The sequence below is a fragment of the Numenius arquata genome, chromosome 4 (assembly GCF_964106895.1).
Source record: "Numenius arquata chromosome 4, bNumArq3.hap1.1, whole genome shotgun sequence".
Classification (NCBI taxonomy): Eukaryota; Metazoa; Chordata; class Aves; order Charadriiformes; family Scolopacidae; genus Numenius; species Numenius arquata.
The window spans coordinates 38,743,148-38,763,580 of NC_133579.1; the positions used below are offsets into that span (position 1 = coordinate 38,743,148).

The following is a 20,433-nucleotide window of genomic DNA, read 5'->3' on the forward strand; positions in this document are numbered from 1 at the left end:
TGTGACCCTAAGCAACCACATCTATATGTCCTTAAAATATCTCCAGGGATGGTGATTCAACCACTTCCCTGGGCAGCCTGTTCCAATGCTTGATGACCCTTTCAGTGAAGAAATTTTTACTAATATCCAATCTAAACCTTCCTTGGCACAACTTGAGGCTGTTTTCTCTTGTCCTTTCATCTGTTACTTGGGAGAAGAGATGGATTCCAACTCTCCACAGCCTCCTTTCAGGTAGTTGTAGAGAGCGATAAGGTCTCCCCTGAGGCTCCTTTCCTGCAGACTAAACAACCCCAGTTCCCTCAGCTGCTCCTCCTAGACTTTTTCTCTAGATCTCTCAACCTCAACTGTTTTATAACTCTGTTTCTTAAATAATTTGGGCAATATGAATAACCCATTGCTTGGTCTAATAAGCAAGACAGGTGGGGGATTATTTTTATCTTTTACCAGGATCATCTTTTCTGCATATTTGCAACTGGTAGAGATCCTGCGCGCATTCACCGCTCTTCCATTAGTTTGTATACAGGTAGGATGTACTAGAAATACAGTCACAAAATGTGCTGGAGGGGACAGAGAGAGGTTTTGCAATCCATGCTCCTGCCCTAGGATAATCTTTGCTTGTTTGCCAAGTTATCTGAGAGCTGGTGCTGACATTCAAACATTAATTACTTAGAAATATTTTGCTGATCATCAGAATTAATTATTAGAGAACCACAGAGGTTGGAAGGTACCCCTGAAGGTCTCCTGTCCAACCTCCTTCTCAAAGCATGTTCAGCTGGAGGAGGTTGCTCAGGGCCATGTGCTGTTGGGTTCTGAATCTAAGGATGGAGACGTCACCGCAGCCTCTCTGAGCAATGTGCTCCAATGTGCTCTCATGGGACATCTTTTTTATAAAATTAATTCTAGCCAACTCTACTCCAGCTTGTGTCCGTTGTCTTTTATCCTTCCACCAAGCACCATCTTCTCTATACCCTACCATCATGTAGTTGCATTATGGTTTATTATTTGCATTGAAATAGACCCTAAACAACCAATACTGTGGTTCCATTGCTTTTCTATAGAGCTACAGGAGGACAGCACAACCCCTTTATAGAGAAGCATATCAGGTTTTGAGTTGTTTGCAAAGTATTTGTGCAGAGGCTACTTCTTCTTGTTTCTTATAGTGCTTTTGAAGAGTTGCTAGAGAGAAAAAAAGCAGCATTAAAAAACCCTTATCTTCCAAGGAATAGCAGTTTTACACATTAACATTTACGAATCAAGAAACCTACTAACCACATTACCTGGGTTACTTGGAAAGAACAAGTTAAATTGCTCTGTTTCTATTACTGAGCCTTCATTAAGGAAAGAACTTGGAAAATCGTGTGTTTGTGTGCATAGGTGTGGGGGTTAATGCACCCAATTTGTGTGCCCAGTGCATGTGCACAGTGATCCTTCCGCTAACAGCATTTTATCACTTTATAGTTTTGTGAACATGACCCTCTAGGCAATACCTGCCCACGACTGTATATAATTTAATTAATGTGTTTACGTGGACTGACCCTCTGGCTTCACTTTATAACCAGAGAAGAGGAGAAGTTGCTCTATAACTAAGAATCTGCAATGTGCAGATGGAAAAACTAAGGTTTCATGTGCAAATGCCATGAAATCTCCAGCCTTCACCTCAGAAATATAGCCAGCAGTAATACCTAGTTAGTTTTTACAAGTTGTGCTAATTTTTAAACACAAAAACTTCTATTCTGACACAGAGTGACCTCAATGCCTCTTGTTATTTAGAAGATTCTGGTCGGTCTTTATGATGGATGAAGATTAACTAAGCCATGTACTGGAAACTGGTAGCTCTCCAGGGATTAGTGATCATCAACAGATTACATGAAATGTGCAAACAGAGCATATTACCAATTAGTACTGTCTCCATTCGTGTGTTGCTTCCAAAGGGCTAATCTTCAAAAACCAGGAGAAAAAAAAAGAAAAAAAAAAAGGAAATCGATTGTGAGGAAACATTTTTATACAAACATGTGAATGGAAATTAGATCTTTAGAATGAATTTATTTTAAAGTGAGAAAGCTGCCTTCTGTCATCAAGAAAAAGGACTGTTTTGGTGGGGAAAACTAGTCTTGGTTCAATAAGGAAGTGAAAACAACTATTTGACATACACAATATATGAAAATGGTGTGAGAACTATGCATAGTGATCAATATAAATAAATTGATCTGGAAATTGATAACAGTAAACTAGAAATATAAGGGAAAATCCAGGGCAAGTATTTTCTATATATACTTGCAATAAAAAAAAAGTCATAGTGATGGGATAGGCCCTTCTAAATTGCAATGCATAAATTACTAAAGTAAAAGAAGTTATTTGGTGCAGGGTTCTGGTTTAAAAAAAAAAGTGACTTCAGGAGAAGAGCTAAACACATTCCTCCGGTTGATGGCAACTGTTCTTTTTCGACAAAGGTCTTTTGTTCAGCTAGAAGGAAATGCGTAAAGTATGGTTCATTTGGTAATTACTTTCGCTGAGATCATCAGCTAGGCTAAAAAATGTATTTTGGGGCATGTGCTGTACCTGCTAAGTGTATCTCTCAGAACTGTTAGAGAAGGAAGACCCAGGTCTCCTTCTCCTGTGCAAATCAAAACTAGTTTCAGATTTAAGTTTCCAGCTGCGGTCCCTTCATAGTCCTGGGAGTGCTACATTTACACAAGAGACCATCGTGCCTGGTGAGACCTGCACAGAAGCTGTCTTCCTGAGTAATCTGCATAATATAACAAGCTCCTCTTAGTTAAAGTTTATGATGAAGTTATGGTATATGTACTTAGTTCTTTGACAGGTGCACACTATGTTCCAGCTGGTATCTATGAGGTGCAACGTAAACTTTCAGGTGAACGTGCTGGCAGAATTTCTCTGGATGTGCAGACAATGTGAAGCTGTTCCTGAAGTAGCATCAGAAACTACTTTGCAATTTTTTAATAGCGGTGAAACCACATTTTCCATGTGAAAAACCCAAAATAAATCCCTTTCCCCAGAAATCATTTTCAGGCTTCCATGCAACTTCTACTATTTCCTGTACGCACTCAATTTTTTAAACTAAATTGTAAATTACAGTGAAGATGTGACCTTTGGATTTTTGCATTTCCTTCCTCCTCCTTCTTTCCCCTTTGCTTTTGGTCCCACCAAGAAAAATTACAAAACCTCTTCATTATTGTTCTGAATGTATCTTAAAATCCTGTGTTCTATGAAGAGCAAGATAAATAAAACCTCTGTATGGATTTGTGCCCTGTTATTCCAGCTCCCACTCTCTCACACAGGCTAGCACAGTCCCACTCGGCTGGAAGCAGCATGCCCGGTGGCTGTTCCCAAACCTTGGGTACACAGGTTGCCTGATGGCTATCAAATGAAGCGTACAGTGATTTGACGACTGAAATGTGCTACTTTTGGTTCCCCCACCTCCGTTAGTTCCCCCACTTTGCCTTCAGTGGGGAAACTAATTGAGGTTCCTCTCCTCTACCTAGCCACTGACGTTTGTGAAACTTAGCAGCTTTCTAGTGATCTTCCCCACATGATTAAATTGGCAAGCTAGTTCAAGAATTAATTACTGATGGAAGCAAAAAACGCTTTCTTCTCTGCAAAGCCCTTCTTTCCTTAAAACTGAGGCTAAAAATGCAAGTATGCCAAGGGCAGGAGATGAGGCAGTGAGGTACTGTTTCTGTCTACATTAAATTCTGGTGTCTTTGAAATTCTGGGTTACTTAATGAGTGGGCCTTAGAAGAAAAGTATGTGTGTAACTTGGGACATTAATAATGTTTATATAACACAAGCTCATTGTTGTGGGGGATATTATTTTAAATGGAAACATATTTATATTACATTGATATATCACACAAAAGTGAAACAGCTGATTTTGTAGATGATATGACAATGTCCTTGCATTTCTTAGGGTTTTGGCATCTGGGGAAAAAGCCCCAGGGCGTAAGCAAAATGTAGCGAGGTACAGTATTGGTGATGATGTGAACAGCAGAATATTAAGATCAGTCCTGCAGAAGAGGACTATGTCTGGGAATGAGACACAGCATATATACTGCCACAATCATGAGTACAGAGTCAAGGACAAACATTCTTACAGTGTTATAGAAATATTCCTCAGCGTCCTGGAGCCAAGGCTGTGTTCCTAAATTGGGCAAAATCTCCTAATGTATACAGTAGGGAGTATATTAGCATGTTATTTCACGTCAGACTAATTTTTTAATTTTCTATATGGCTTTTATTCAGTATCCCTTTATAAGCGAACATCTTTAAAATTCCATTTGGGCTGAAGTTTATTCTTGGTAGTTTTCCATTTCGTCGATGACCAATTGATAGCGTTTCAAACAATCTAACTAGAGTCTGTCTTACCAGAATTTGGACGCAGATCCATCCTAACACGTGCAGTTTTATTTTTGTATTGCACTGTGGGATCACTTAATGGTCTGCTGATTGCATGGCTGTGAGCAGAAAAATTCATTGCATAGTATGTCCAAAAAAAATATTTTTTTGAAAGAAAACTGACCCAGCCCACCCACTCCTCCCCTCCAAAAGAAGCATTCTTTTGGCTATGAATTTTTGTGCATGTGTATGCTTATAGTTTATCCTAAAAGCAAAGGCTTTTACATGAATGGCTGCCATTCCCTTTACACCTGACAACCAGCCCATACCACTCCTTAGGCCAGCCATGGTCCTATACATTGACCACACGGCATCTATGGCCGGCAGAGCCGGTTTAAGCATGATGGAGGAGTATCACATACCAGAGGCGAAGTGCGAGAAAGCGACTTCCTCTGCCTATTAGCAGCTGTGGAAGACGCGTCATCTCGAGGAAATAAGGAAAACTCGAGCTTTAAATTTGAAAACTTTAGAGAAAAAGAGATTTGCATGAGCTGTCCCCATTTTAAATCGCGTGCCTCCACGGGGGGGGGGGGGTGATGCACCGCACGCCTGTTACTGCGATCCCAAACCCGGTGTCCCTGTGCCGCAGGTCACTTCGGGCCGGACTGGCGCTGCTGGGGCCCGCGGGAGGAGCCCGCACTGGTGTCCAAGCCCAGGTGAAGAGCGTGGGCAGGAGACGGCTCCGCTCCCGAGTGGTCCCCGCTCGGAGCGGCGCCAGGGCCGGCCCACGGGGCCCCTTTCGGACGGCCCCGCCGGCAGAGCTCCGCACCGCCGGCTCCTACCCGGGGCAGGCCCGGCCCACGGCCGCCGCCTCCCTCCTCTGCGCCCGATGGCTGGGGCCGGACGGCAGCGGGTCCTGCCCGGGTTCAACCCCGGGCCCCGCCGCCGCTCCCGGGGCAGGGCGGGCAGGCGGCGGGGGCGGGAGGCGGGAGGAGCGAGGGCCTGGCCGGGCCGGGCCGGTGCCAGCGCAGTGTCCGCCCGCAGCGCTGCCGGCGGGGAGGCTCCGCTGGCCGGCCAGAGTCGCACCGGTGTTTCTTGACTTTCTCTCCCCCTCTCTTCCCGCCTTGCAGCCCGCAGCATGGCCGGGGCGCCGCGGGGCGAACTGCTCTCCTTCCCCGCCTTCCAGGCCGCCTGCCCCGCTGGCTACGAATACGGGTACAGCGGCGGCCTGCGCGGCCTCCGGGAGCGAGAGTTCCCCCGGCTCCGAGGTACCGCGGGCCGGTCGCAGCCCTGGGGGGCGGGCGTGGGCGGCGGGGGGCGGGACGGGGGCGGGGGAGTCCCGGGCAGGCCCCCGGCTCGTCCCTGCTCCGGGTGGAAGGTTTGCGGTGCGTGGGAGAGGAGTGGAGAAAAGGAGAGGGGGAGGGCAAGGGGACGAGGGAAGGGCCGGGCCGGGCCGGGCCACCGGCAGAAAGGAGCGGTCTCGCTTCGCCGGAGCCCCCTCAGCGACACGGTGGGGCCCAGAGGCCACCCCTGTCCCTCTCCCTCTGAGATATTAAGAAGACAGGGAGAAAAAGAAAATGGTAAAACAGCCCTTGTCTGGCAAACGTTTATGGTTAGACATATGGTTTATGGTAAACGACTTTTGTAGGTTATATTGATTAACACCACCACCACCCGCCACATTAAATGTTGCTTGCACATACGCATATTATTTCAAATCTGTGATGTATATACTACAGTAATTTATTTTACTTAAAGAGGTATTGATGCCTGTGATTTTATCGCTTCAAAATACTTAGGAGAAAAAACAGAGCAGAGAGCAAATAACATCAGTTTGGATGTCCTGAACCTGTTACTTAGGCCACTCTTTCTGTTAAAAGAGTTTCATCTTACTGCTCCTTTTTGTCATTTGTTTGAATTCTGGTGATGGAATGCAGAGGGAGCTTTCTCACACACAGGTGTTTAGTGAAGAATGGAGTTACACTTTGCCTCTATAGGGACGTGGAGAAAACTTCCTTTCAGGCAGCAATTTGAGGAACTTTTAAGTAAGATTCAGTAAGTTAATTTCACAGTCTGGTATTAGTCACGTTAGTTGCCTCAGTGTAAATTTTATAACAAGAAACTGCTTGTCCTAAATTCAGGCCAAGATTTTGAAAAGTAGGTGTTTTGTAACTGAAATCTTGTTTAGACATTTAAGCAGATGACTTTTCAGAAGTCCTCAGAATCAGGCTCGTTTCTCATGAGGCTCCCCAGTTTTGAAATAAAGCATATCTGCTAATGAATGATGTCTGGTGGATAGGTCTGGGTTCCCAAATGGAGGTCACATGGATAATTCAGAGTATTTCCAGAAAAAGACAAACAAAACCAAAAACCAAAACAGGGTATAAAATAGAATCTGTCATAATATTAGCTAATTGAAATCACATAATAGTCTATGGTAAGGTGACATAGGTTGCAAATTCCTTCTGCCCTTTGTTTTCCCCTTCAGAATTTTAACGCATTATTCAGTTCATAAATTGTCATCCATTCATCTTCAAAGCTTGTCACCTCCATGAGGAAGATCAGTGTCCTTAAATGATCGCTGTACTTACATGTGGTATCCTTTCTGGGACTCTTGTCTTAAGAACAGGAGCATCTCTGCTCTCATCAAGAACTTTTGTCTTCAAGGGATGCTGGTGGTGCCAAATGAAATGTGTCCAGGGGCAGATTCCTGGCCCAAGTGTGTAAGGCTAAGTGTCCCCTGCCTTACACGTCTGTTTGCCTCAGAGCTGACTAGTTGGACCAGTCCAGGATAGAGTCCAGAAACTGGCTGACAGCAGAGCAGTGTAGATGATAAGTACATTGCTTGTACTTATTGCTTGGTCTCCTTTTATTTAGCCATGTAGCTGCGTTCCCACTTGGTGAAGGTCTTGACACACTGATGTTGATGTTATAAGATGGTTAAAGCTCTAGGTCTTTGATGCCTTCCTGAAATAAGGTGAAGGAAGGGTGCCTGATGTACAGGTTAGCAGCAGCAATAGTACATAAAGGGGCCTTCTCCAACTGACTTACAAAAAATTAGTGGGGCTTTCAGGCATTTAGCTACATAAAAGCATTTTCAGTGACCTGCCAAAACATGCATGTTGGGGGATAAGGCAGAAGTTTTACATCTCTTTTGCCACTAGGCAAAAGAGAATGATCTCTATTTTTAAGTAGTTAACAGTGATGTGTTGCTCTGCCTGTCTATTTGGGGCATCCCTCAAAGATCTTTCCACCATTAAAGTTGTATAAAAATCCAGATTTTGCTGCTCACATTTTATGTGAGCAGAATTTTTGGAGTCCCTGTCTAGATATCCATTAATTAAGCCTAATGGTCAATTTTGGATGTGTCATCTTCTTACGAGCAGCATGTGATAATAATAATTATTGCATATCAATGTGTTCACTTCTTCCTGATTGCTGATGCTTGGTGGCATCCACTAAAGGAAGGCAGAAACCTTTTCTGTGTCATAAACCTTTGCCTGTGTGGTGCTAGTGCTTCTGTTGTAGCTCTAGCCTGAATAGTTGCAGAAGTCCCCGTTGAGAAGAGGGTACAATAGATGTGTGTAGGGAACACCGACTGCTGGAGGAAATACTATAAAACCAGGATTTTTCAAAGGTGGTCTACCTGTGATCCTATCAAAGTCTGTGGGAGTTTGACTCTTGGCTCCATCAGAAGGAAAGTTAGGCTGGTACTGAGTGTGTTGGGGATTTCCCCTTCAGGTTTTGTGAAGGGATAAAAGGGACTCCGCTTCCTTGAATCAGCAGGGGTCTGTCTGTTTTGGCACAGAAGCCTTAAATTTTACCTTTTAAGCCAAGGTTTATCTTCACTTTTGTAATTCGGGAGCTGTTAGCTGATGCTAACAGGAACCCCTTCTAAAAATATACATGGAGTCTGTGAAACAGATCCCTGTTTCACAGGCAGCAGCCTATGCGCAATATGTGACCTTGACTTTAATCTTGTGAGCAGTGTACCCTTATCTACAGTGCAGGATTGTAAATTACACTTTAGAAATGGATAAAGAAATCGGCGGGAGTTTATAGGTTCTGTTGTTAAGTAATGGGGATGAATATGCTCCTGTGATGTTTATCATAGCAGAGAAAATACCAGCTCCAGTTTGTATCGTGGTTTTAAAAAAGAAAAAGCTGACATGTGATTTGCGATGCAGCCTTTAATCCCAAGATACCTTTCTGGTTTCAGCTGTGTGCCAGTATTCTCCTCCAAGATAGCAGTGTCTGTTTCAGCGGGAGCTTTCCAAGAGCGATAAGTAGTGAATACTCATCCCCCAAATAAAAAACAGTATTAGTAATCACAGTTCTTTAAGGACGGCTGACTATCTGAAGATAATCTTTAACTGAGGTAAGATGAACTGTCCCATTTAGTGTCAAATCAGACACTGTCCTGTTCTTCAACATCAGTCACATGGCAAATCATGTGTTACCTTAGTAATATGAACTTTTGTGATATGTGTGATTACATACAACTAAAAATAATAATGTAGCTTGCCTGTTAAACAAAAAGGAAAGGCAAACTAAGCTTTGAGTAACAGAATTGGTCTGTGTTTCTTTGGAACTTAAATAATGTCTCATGAACTACTCATCTGTACAAGAGCTTATTCTGTTGTTCAGTTAAAGATGAGATAGGTACTGGATCTGCCCTTGCACAAAAATAAGAATTTTTACTCCTATTACCGGTAATTATTCACACTGAGAGTTTTTCTGTAAGTAGGAGAACAGGAAAAGCAGGTCTTCTCCATGCATTTCAGTTAGTCCTTAGTGGCTCGGTTAGCAAAGGCCAGCTCTGTCCCCCAGGAACAGCAAAGCCTATCTGTTTTGTCATGTTTAGGGTAATCTGGTGTTTCGGCTGAATTTCAGAAGCAGGAAATGGGTTCTGGTGTGTCAGCTCAGAGTGGTTCTGTTGATAGGTAGCTGATGCTCACATTTTATGAAACTTGAGAAGATGAGTGTATCGTGAGCCTGAAGAGTTGCACTCACCTCTTGATTGCGAATGCAGGTGTGACCTCAGTTTCTCTACTGCTATGCCAGTTTGCTTGCCTTGTCAAACCAGAAATTCTACCAGCCTTGTGTCTGAGATTTTTTTTTCACAATATTTGGAGTGATTTTTTAATCCTAAAATAATAGGATTTTTTTTTTTTTTTTTACATCTCCAGAGGTTTTTTGTTTTGTTTTGTTTTGCTTTTAAGACCATTCTGTTTGATTTGATAGCTGTCTTCTACTCCTGCTTGTATTTATATTACTTTCTGCTGATTTCCTAATTATTAATAATTTTTACCTGTGGATGAATCTCTTTTTTTTATTTCCTTTTTCTTTTTCTTGGTGAAGACAAAGTCACTGTGTGTGTGTTCAGCAAAACCTTTTATAGTTAGCTTCTTTGCGCAATATTGTTCTTTGAGCAAGCTAGCAATATGCAAGTCTTATCATGCTGTTTAAAAAACTGGTTTGATAATGAGGGATAAGTTTATTTTGATTCATTGTTATCTAAGGTCTATGCTGAACCAGAAGCAAGGCATGTGCTGTTTTATAGTCAGATGCAATACTTAATTGTGAGTTCCCTGAAGTCCAACCACCCATTGGAGGCCAGAATTAAGCTCGGCAGCTACAGTCCTGGGAGAGATTACATCTCCCAGAAAGGTAAAAATATTTCAGCCATGTGCTGAGATTGGCATATGCTAATGTTAATCCAGCATTTAGCTCTCCTGCCCAAAGGTGGCAAAACAATGTGTAGGGGAAGGATAAGGCTGCTTTTGTTGTCTCATTTGGGAGATTCTGGGTAGCTAGAAGAACTAATAATTGTGCTGGAGAATAAGTCTCACTGAGTTACCTCATGTCTAGCTCATCCTGAACAGAGAAGAAATCTTCTAAACCTCTTGTTTTGGTGTCTAAAGCTGAGCGCTTCTCTTCCTACCAGTGTGCAAGACTTACTCGCTCTCTCCTCAGCAGATGAGAGATCTCTGGCTGGCAACCTGGTCCTGTCCTCTCTCACAATGTGATTTGATTTTGTGAAACACATTGTTGTTTTTTTTATTTGGAGGAAAAGAAAGCAAAATAAATTATATTTGTTGAAGGAGGCTGCTGGTGGACAGTTTGAAATGCTAGATGTCTGGGAAGATGCATTTAGTGGCTGGAGAAGGTATTATAAAAAGAAGCTGTGATATGGGAAGTGTAACTGCACAACTACGTGACAACTGTTTTATAAAAACCAATATATATGTTCAAGTAAAGCCTTAATGCTTCCTGTCAATTTCGAGTCAGCAGTAGTTATCTAAATAAGCTGTTATCTAAAGAATTTATATCAAAGAGGAAGCGTGTGTGGAACATAGAGTGGATTTAGTACCAAATGCAGTAACAGCAACTGTGTGTTAGTTTCAGATGTTTTCCTCTGCCTACATAAAAGTAACAGGTACTATTAAGGAATTTCTTACCTTGCATTTCAGGGTTCAGAAGCTTATTGGTGATCTGCTCTGTGCAGGACTGGTCTTTCAATTGATCACCCAGAGCTGTGCGATCTTTTGCTCTTTGTGATGGACATAGGTCTTAGTGAAGAGTAGTCAATGAAATTGTCATTGTAATATTTCAGCACTGAATAAAGCTTTAGTTACTTTAAAGTTTAATTAGAGGAAAAAATTCCCTCACAGAAAACAGGTAGTCTTCTCTTTCTGAATTGCATTACTAAAGTAATCTCTATAGTTCAGTTTTAACTTCAGATTTCGTGTGGTAATACCCATATAAAGATGTTCACTGCACCATTACACTGGCTCCAAAATTGCTTATGCCGCAGTACAAGACATTTAAAACTCTGACTGGAACACAGAAATGTTGAGCAAAAAAGCCAAGTACCAAACTCTATAAATCTGATACAGTTGACATGAATTTTCAAGTGTATTTTAGAAATAAACAGTCGATCATTTGGGACTAGATTCTTTACAATGGGAAATAATCATATATGGACATTAGATTTTTTAAATCAGCATGTAAAGATTTAAAAAATATTAGACTTGGAAAGATAATTTATGAAACTCCATAGATGCGGCAGGGTATCAGCCATCCATTAAAAAAAATTACACTTTTAATTAAAAGATACGTTATCTCTAAAATTAATGTCTGTACAAGATGTATATTAGTGTATGAAAGTATTAAAATGGGCAAATGTTTTATTTAGAAAAGCACAACATGCTTTCTTATCTCTTACTCAAAAACTGGAAATACACCAAAATCTTGTTCCTACAGAATCACACATCAGTGTTGCATCCTTCCTTCCATTCCCTGACTTCCTCTTGGATTCTCCTGTTTGTCCTCTCTGGTTGCTATGTGTAAGATGTGTATTGATTTCTTCCCAGCATATTTTTGTATATTTCTGTATGATGTTTATGTGATTTTTTTGGGGTCGTGTTTTTTTTTTGTTTGTTGTTGGTTTTGTTTTTGTTTTTGTTTTTTTTTTTTTAAATATGAAATGTAAGGTGATTAATTAAAGAGCGTATGCAAGGTTTCAGACAGATATAATCTGCTGCTGGTGTCCCTGCACTTGTACTGGAATTTCCCTTGCAAAATCAGAACCTGGCACCTGAAGCTCTTGAAATTGCCATTATATGTTACAGTAGCAATTCCCATGTCCGAGCTGCTCACCGGCATTCGAGGGTACTCCAAGTCTAAGGACAAAAAGCCAGAGAAGCGAGAGGTCAGTTTTTGTTGATCAGCTTGATTCATCGCATACTTTGTATCACAGAGGTGCTGCAAAGACCTCACTTGGGTGTGAAAAGACTGTCATTGAATTCAGGAAGACCATGCTGCAGAGTGCTGCATAGTAAAAAGCACTGATATGAGAGGTTGATAAATGGGTTGGCAGCACAATATATTTGCAGAGCAGGAGGCTAGTGGGATGCTTAACTCGGAGATGGTATTTAGGAAGTAGGATGCTGAGCTCTCAAATGTCTCAGGCTTTTTATAATAGGTTGTCTTGGCCCAAGCCACAGGAATATTCAATGCGGATGTTTTCCTTTATGTGACATTAAAATACCTGTAAGGTGTTTTGGTGTTTTCTGTTTGTTTTGTTTTTTTTTTTAATTATTATTATTATTAATTTAAATTTTATTTATTTTATTTCATTTTTAAACCTCACTGAATTCAGAAACTTAAAAACAGAACTACAAAAAATTCTTATGAATAGGTCAACTTGAGGTTGGTATAATTATTTTACCTTCCTAAGTTAATAATGCTGATAATGTTACCATGTCTGCATACTGATCTGCACACAAACAGTTTGGATCACAGACTGGTTCCTACCACATTTGTTAGGAGATAAACTTGCTGTTTCTGGAGGTATTATAGAAAAGGTGGTGTCAAGAACTGAAGGTGTGGGAAATGGATGTCAGAGTTACAGAGGAACAGGTGTATAGTAGGGCAGGGAGGCATTAAGACAGGCCACAAAGCAGTAAAAAGTCAAACTTCATTAGTTTTAATGCTAATGAGGCAAGTCGTTATGCTCCTGGCAGTATTCTTGGCAGCCCAGGTGGATCCCGTGATGCTCTTTGCCCCTTCACCTTCTGTCCTGCCATAGAGAAGTTATGGTCTGCGAGGTGCCTGCAATGAGGATGTGACCACAGGCAGGCAGCTGTTGTAAGAGTGTCATGCAGGAAAGTGTTAAGTTGGGGTTTTTTATGGAATGTGAAATATACATATAAGATTGGAAGGCAGGTCTTTGGGAGAGAAATCTTTTTCTCCCTGATATTTTATTTCCCCCTTCTTGCTTTCAGGATTGTACTGACTAATTCCTCCTTTCTTGTAGCAGCTAGGGCAATATGGCTTTTGCAAGAGAAGTAAAAAAGATATAGTTTCTGTGCTCGTTCAGATTAGTTCCTGGAGCAACAGTAAAATGCCTGTAAAAGAAAGCTAAGAACATGACTGGACAGGATTTTTGTCACTTACAGTTTTCTTAAAAGAGAGAGGTATCCAAGGATGTGATCTTTTGGTGACGTGGTTAGCTGGGGAAGGGTGATTACACCACTGAGCTTACTTCTACTAGCACTATGGAAAGTAATGCCCTAAATTAAAATTTGGAAAGAAGACAGGAAGCTCATTTGAACAAATATTCATTAATTAAATTAATGTTGTGTGAATTAATTTCATTAATGCACAATTAAACACCAAATATCACTGTTCGTACCCCTTTGCAAACTTAAGAACAGGTCAGTTAAAGTCACAGAGTCATCAGAAAGTTTGTCGTGTAATTTATTCCTGAGGAAGAAATTGAGGCCCAGGATCTTCCATGTTTTTATGTTGATGCCACATAGCGCATTAAAGCTGTCATAATTCAGTAATTTGGAACTGATGGCATCAAATGTATGTTGCCTTTCCTTTAAAAAAAGGATTTTGTATTGCTGTTGAGTAAAATACACTGTTCATCTACTGTGCCATTCATTCCCAAGTAATTTATTAAGGAGTGTAACTTACTTAGTAACTTATGAAACATGTGACTGGGAGTCATGTTTTTATTATTTTTATATCTGCCTATAATTTCTTTCAAAGTAAACAATTAGAATTGTCACAAACCAAAATGTTACTCAGCTGCTCTGGCAGTATGCAACTTTTTAAAAATCTGTCATCGTCTTTGATTCAACCCACACTAGGAAAATATTTGTTACAGATTTAATCAGTTTAGGAGTGTGTGAGCCCATTGAGCAGAATGGGAGACTCTTCTTAATAGCCTGCCGTATCTCGGTTGTGATGGACAATTTGCTTTGATAACACATGTTGCCTTCTCATGAGGTTGGATAAAAGCAGATAAATAAAAGTGGTTAACTACCAAGAACTCCCAGCCTGATGGACTGAATGGAGTAAAATTAACGACTGTGTGGAAAAGGAGCCTTTGCCAGATGTGGATGACACTTTCCTCCCCGTGCACACAAACTTGGTAGTATTGCATAGCTGGGAAGCTGACTGAATTGCTGTTCAGACTAAACTGTATATAGATTATTGCACTCCGTTGTTACTGGCTCATAGAGTTTGTGTTCACAAACAAATGAAACATTTGATTAATGAATAACAGCTTTTAAATACATTCCCTTAAAAAAGTGAATGTCTGTGAAGTAACGTATCATGGAAGGTGGTCATGAAGTGTAGCAATATGATAATAATTATCTTCTTATCACCTTAGCATAGATGTTTAGTGACACGTACAACGCTGCTGAGACAGCCTAATAATACAAATGCAGGATGACTGATCGCCCTTCTGAAAAGATGGTAATTTAATACTACTACAAGTGAAGAAAAACACATGCCATTTAAAGTCATTGGCAGTGAATTGGAAGATGTAAGAAATAAACTAAAACCCATGTAAGATATGTTTTGTGTAACTGGACATTATATGCAAGAGACAATAAAAGTGCAAACCCAACCTTTAAGGGTCCAAAGGTATATTTTGAAGATAAAATAAGGAAATAAAGAGAACAACACATCTGAACTGCACCACAGCTGACTTTCCTTGTTTCCTGGAACGGAGCACCCCCTGGGAGTGGGACTCATAAACTCCTTTCCATTCTGTTGTTTACAACTATTTCTGATTTGACTGAGGCATATGCCCATGCCATTTTTTTTCCACTAATGAAATTAAGCCCTCTGTTTTAAGGATTATTAACTGTCTGGTTAATGTTTGGTTAGTGAACTTAGTATTTCTCCAGGCTCCCCAAGAGCAGAATCATAGAATCATAGAATGGTTAGAGTTGGAAGGGACCTTAAAGATCATCGAGTTCCAACCCCGCTGCCATGGGCAGGGACACCTCCCACGAGACCAGGTTGCTCAAAGCCCCATCCAGCTTGGCCTTAAACACTTCCAGGGATGGGGCATACACAACTTCCCTGGGCAACCTGTTCCAGTGCTTCACTACCCTCACAGTAAAGAATTTCCTCCTAATATCTAATCTAAATCTCCCCTCTTCCAATTTAAAACCATTACGCCTTGTCCTGTCACTACATTTCCTGACAAAGAGTCCCTCCCCGGCTCTCCTGTAGGCTCCCTTCAGATTTTGGAAAGCTGCTATGAGGTCTCCCCGGAGCCTTCTCTTCTCCGGGCTGAACAACCCACTCAGCCTGTCTTCATAGGGGAGGTGCTCCATCCCTCTGATCATCTTTGTGGCCCTCCTCTGGACCCGTTCCAACAGGTCCATGTCCTTCCTGTGTTGAGGACTCCAGAGCTGTGCACAGTATTCCAGGTGGGGTCTCATGAGCGCAGAGTAGAGGGGTAGAATCACCTCCTATGACCTGCTGGCCACACTTCTCTTGATGCAGCCCAGGATGCGGTTGGCTTTCTGGGCTGCTAGTGCACACTGCCAGCTCATGTTGAGCTTCTCATCCACCAACACCCCCAAGTCCTTCTCAGGGCTGCTCTCTAGCAATTCTCCGCCCAACCTGTATTTGTGCCTGGGATTGCCATGTCCCAGGTGCAGGACCCTGCACTTGGCCTGGTTGATCGTCATGCGGTTTGCACAAGCCCACCTCTCAAGCCTGTCCAGGTCCCTCTGGATGGCATCCCCTCCCTCCAGCATGTCGACCACGCCACCGAGCTTGGTGTCGTCGGCAAACTTGCTGAGGGTGCACTCTATCCCACTGTCCATGTCTCTGACAAAGATGTTGAACAGCACTGGTCCCAGTACCGACCCCTGAGGAACTCCACTCGTCACTGGCCACCACTTGGACATTGAACCATTGACCACAACCATTTGAGTGTGGCATTCAGCCGGTTCCTGATCCACCGAGTGGTCCATCCATCAAACCCATGACTTTCCAATTTTGAGACCAGGATGTCGTGCGGGACAGTGTCAAATGCTTTGCATAAGTCCAGGTAGATGACGTCTGTTGCTCTGCCCTTGTCCACCAAGCCTGTGGCAGTCAGGCACGATTTGCCCTTGGTGAAGCCATGCTGGCTGTCTCCAATCACCTCATTATTTTCCATGTGCCTTAGCAGAGATTCCAGGAGGATCTGCTCCATGATCTTGCCAGGCACAGAGGTGAGGCTGACTGGCCTGTAGTTCCCTGGGTCTTCCTTTTTTCATTTTTGGAATATTGGGGTTATGTTCCCCTTTTTCCAGTCAGCGGGAACTTTGCCAGATTGCCAGGATTTCTCCAATATGATGGAAAGCGGCTTAGCAACTTCGTCTGCCAGCTCCCTCAGGACCTGTGGGTGGATTTCGTCAGGTCCCATGGACTTATGCACCTTCAGGTTCCAGAAATATAGGAGGAAAAACTATGGCAAGTTGTCTTTTTTGAGTTCATAACAACAATTTAGAATTTGGTACCATGAAATATTTTCCTTGAGGATGGTGTTCATGATTGGTGATTCCCACTTAAATTGCATTCTTTAAAGCCTTTCAGTATCTCTAAAATACTCAGCTGAAGGAAGAGGATGGGTGTGAGTAAGGGAGTAAGGAGGCAGATGTCTGGGGACAAAAAGTAAGCTTTTTTAATATTCCTTTTCATACCACAAAAAGCCATTTCACTAGTAACTTTCAAGTTTAGTTTTAACTTTCTATCTTCTTCTTTAGACGCTTGGTTTTTTTTGGTTGGAAAATAGAATTTAAAGTGATCTTTGGGTGATTAACTACTGCTTGCATAGAAATCAGACTTTGGGGAGTGGGGAAGGAAGTAATGATGATTTTGTTAGGAGCTGCCTTATGTTCAGGCTCGGTGAAGCTCATCTGCAGAGCACAGAAAGCATCTGTGGAACCAGGGCTGTCTTTTAGTGTGCACCCCTATGGCCCTGGCTTCATCTGACCAGCTAGGAGAGATTTGGGGACAGAAGATGAAGCCTTCCTGTGCCGCTACAAGAACCCTCCTTGAGATGTAAGCAGTATAAAAACAAACCCTCCCTCCACCTTCTGTTTTTCAATAGCAACTTGCCCAAAGGGTGGGTCTAGTCCAGTGAAATGCTCTCTGAGGGGCACAGCCATCTATTTCTCCCTTTTATAACTCATCCTCTTGGTTATCATTAGAAACCTGTAATAGTATGAGGTTGAGTACTTTGTGAATGATGAAAAAGTATAAATCCTAGAGAGTTACACTGATTTATTTTTTACTGAGTTTCCTTTCCATCTGGTGTTTTTCAAGGGTTGGGAGAAATCTTCCTCTCCCTGTTCCTCACATGTCAAATTTAAAAACACCTGCTTTCATTGGAATATTTATATTCTGATTACCTCTAATGAAAGGCGAAGCCAGCTTTTTGGCTTATGGGAGCTGAAGCTACCCATTAAAAAAAAAAATTACTAAAACCTCCGTTCCTTTAAATGTGTAGACTGTTGCAGAGTTCACAGAGTGTAATGCTTGTTTGGAGGCACTAGGTTGATTCTCCGAGCTTTGCATCACTGAATGTGACAGCTCCTGAGAGATTAAATAGCTGCTACCATCAGAACTTTAATCAGTTTTTCTTCCATTTCTGCAAGTACAGAGAAGGATAGATGTACTTGCGAAGTGTCACAAGGATTACACTGCAACGCTTCCTGGATAAACTTCAGTGCCACTCAAGTGGGGGAAACAGTACCAAATAATCTCATGACAGCTGTCATGTTTCCAAAAGTGCCTAATCAAATCTTGAAATCTGAACACTAGATACCTTGTGGGTGCATCCAACATCCACTATCAGTCACTTCTTCTGCTTCCTTCCATGCTCATAGTAGAAATGTGATTACCTACTGAACTGATCAAGTAGCAGTTAATTTACAATGATCTCCTTCAGGTTTTGTATTTCAGTGCTACATGTAAATCTATTTATAATGAGTGGGTATTGGGAAGTTAGGGGGAAAACCTGACTTTGGCTAGTTCTAACCTCTTCAAATGTCTCTTAAGTTACATGTTCATGGAACTTACTGTGGCTTTAAAAATTATTAAGTTCTTACATGGATTGTACTGAAAGAGCATGAGAATTTTTCAAAGGACTAAAATCAATATTTATAATTTAGTTATAAAGAGCTTCTGTACATGAGAGGAAGAGTGGAAGGGAGGTCTCTTGCTTTTTCCTTTAGGACGACAGATAAATTTTTATACTTTTTAAAAATAATCTGACTGAATTGTGGTCTTTCTAGTCACGCTGCATCTCCATTTGATCTGGGCTGTAGATTGAATTTCCCTCTAGTTTGAGAACAGAAATAGCTGAATCCAGAGGAGAAACCTTACTGTTTAGGCTCTTTATGTAAATGAGCTATGGGCAATGTTGTGTGCATAAAATCTACTTCACTGCACTATGTATTCCTTGTGGAACGACACAGGAGAAAACAGCAGTCTCATCTTATGTAGTCCTCTGGATATAGGTTGGTTGGGGTTCCCAACTTGTAGACAGGAATATAATATGAGAAAAAATAGAACACTACAGAAAAAGTCGTATAAACAAGAACCTATTCCTATCAAAACTGATTGTGTCTTATTGTCTCTCTACTGGGCAGACATTACAATGGGTATATATAAAAATATAAACATAAATAAATATACATAAATGGGTATATATATTTTAATCCAGGAATTTTAGTCTATGGTGAGAACATTAAGTACCTAACAGTCACCTTCCTTAGCAAAAGAAATAAAAGTGTTCCAAGTTGGGAGGGAGGAAGGAGGAAAACAGAATGAGGTGGGCGTGGGAAAAATTGTACACTTAACACCTTTCTTATATCCCTCTGTCAGCACAAGTTGGAGAGCTCCTGTAGAAAAAAATAATAATAGTCTGTGTACACTGTGGAATAACTGATCTCATGAGGTTCACGTTACCGCTTTATCCTGACTTTCTGCACGGATAAAGTACCAGATACCTGGTATTTATACAAAACATTGAGGAAGGCTTGCTGTCCATCTGGAAACAAACTTCGTCAAAGCAGCTATCTCACATGAAACCTGCATGATGGTGGGTGCAACTTATTGCCCAGGTTCGTTCCAGGTTGACTATTGGGGAGCCATTAATTGTGTTGTGGTGGTGACTAAATGTCCCCTTTTGATATTACGGCACAAGTTTGGAGAGCAGTTTTTAGAACTAAATGGATCTGGAATGAAACATGTAGAAACAGTCATTGTATGCACTGGTTACATGCATTCTTTGAGTCATCATTGTGGCAGAATATTTTGACCGAGATTTTTCCCCCCCTTAATTGTTTGAATTTTGGATACTCTAATTGAAAGATGGTGGGACAGATTGAGACATCTGACTAAACCAGATTTACCATTGATGTGATATTACAGTTCTTTGAAAATCAGGTCCTTCTTGAGGTAACTGTAACTAAGGACACAAATGAGGGCACCCTAACATACTGATTTTAACATTTAAGTTTTTATTTAAACACTTGATTTTGTGGTTCCTTTGCTTAGAGTTATAATCTTTTCCCTTACATTTTCCAAACCCCTGAGCCATATCTTCGTCTTCCTGTGCTCCACTGGGAGCCTTTACTAACTATTTTAGCAGGTGTTTTGATATGTTTAGAAGATATTTTTGATTGTTTTGTTTTTACATATCCTGTGTGATCCTTTTGGTGAAGAAAGTTCTTGCAGTTTTGCTAAAAATAAACAGGAATTGCAAATTAATTTCATTTTAATGACAAATAAGTAGTTTTAAAATGCAAGTGATAAGAACCAAACATACTATTGTTGCCTTTAACATATTTGCTTCGGGGGAATATGGTAATATGCCTGCAAGCAGAAATGCAACAAAAAGTAGACACTTTCAGGATATAATAAGAGCTCATTACAGAAACTTAATAGTATTCTGTCATGTTACTTCTAGTTACAGTTTTACACTAGCAAGTCTGAGGAAGTATTTGAAAATTAACAGCACAGAAATTAGCTCTGAAATATTAGCAAATTACTATTACTTTTCCATTTACGATAGTGCTGTTCTTTATTAATATGATCATTCATTGTCATAAATAATGTTCACCTCAGTTAAAATTCCTCTTCATCCTCGCTTCATGTTACAGAATCAATTCCTGACTTTCTTAACTTGGATAACTCTCAACTTGCCACCTGACTTCCTTCGTCCATATGAGGGATGGGTGTGTTCAGCAATCTGTGGTTTGTACA

General features: G+C 41.3%; 1 protein-coding gene across 1 annotated transcript in view; it reads left to right on the forward strand.

Annotated features, from left to right (window-relative positions):
• The first annotated feature begins 5,345 nt into the window (after nucleotides 1-5,345).
• The window catches only part of MOCOS (molybdenum cofactor sulfurase), a 219,082-nt gene continuing 203,994 nt past the window's right edge, over nucleotides 5,346-20,433 (forward strand). Inside the window, exon 1 of the mRNA XM_074146562.1 lies at nucleotides 5,346-5,621. Coding sequence (XP_074002663.1) covers nucleotides 5,492-5,621 — 130 coding nt within the window. The 5' untranslated portion in view covers nucleotides 5,346-5,491. The remainder of the gene's footprint in view (nucleotides 5,622-20,433) is intronic.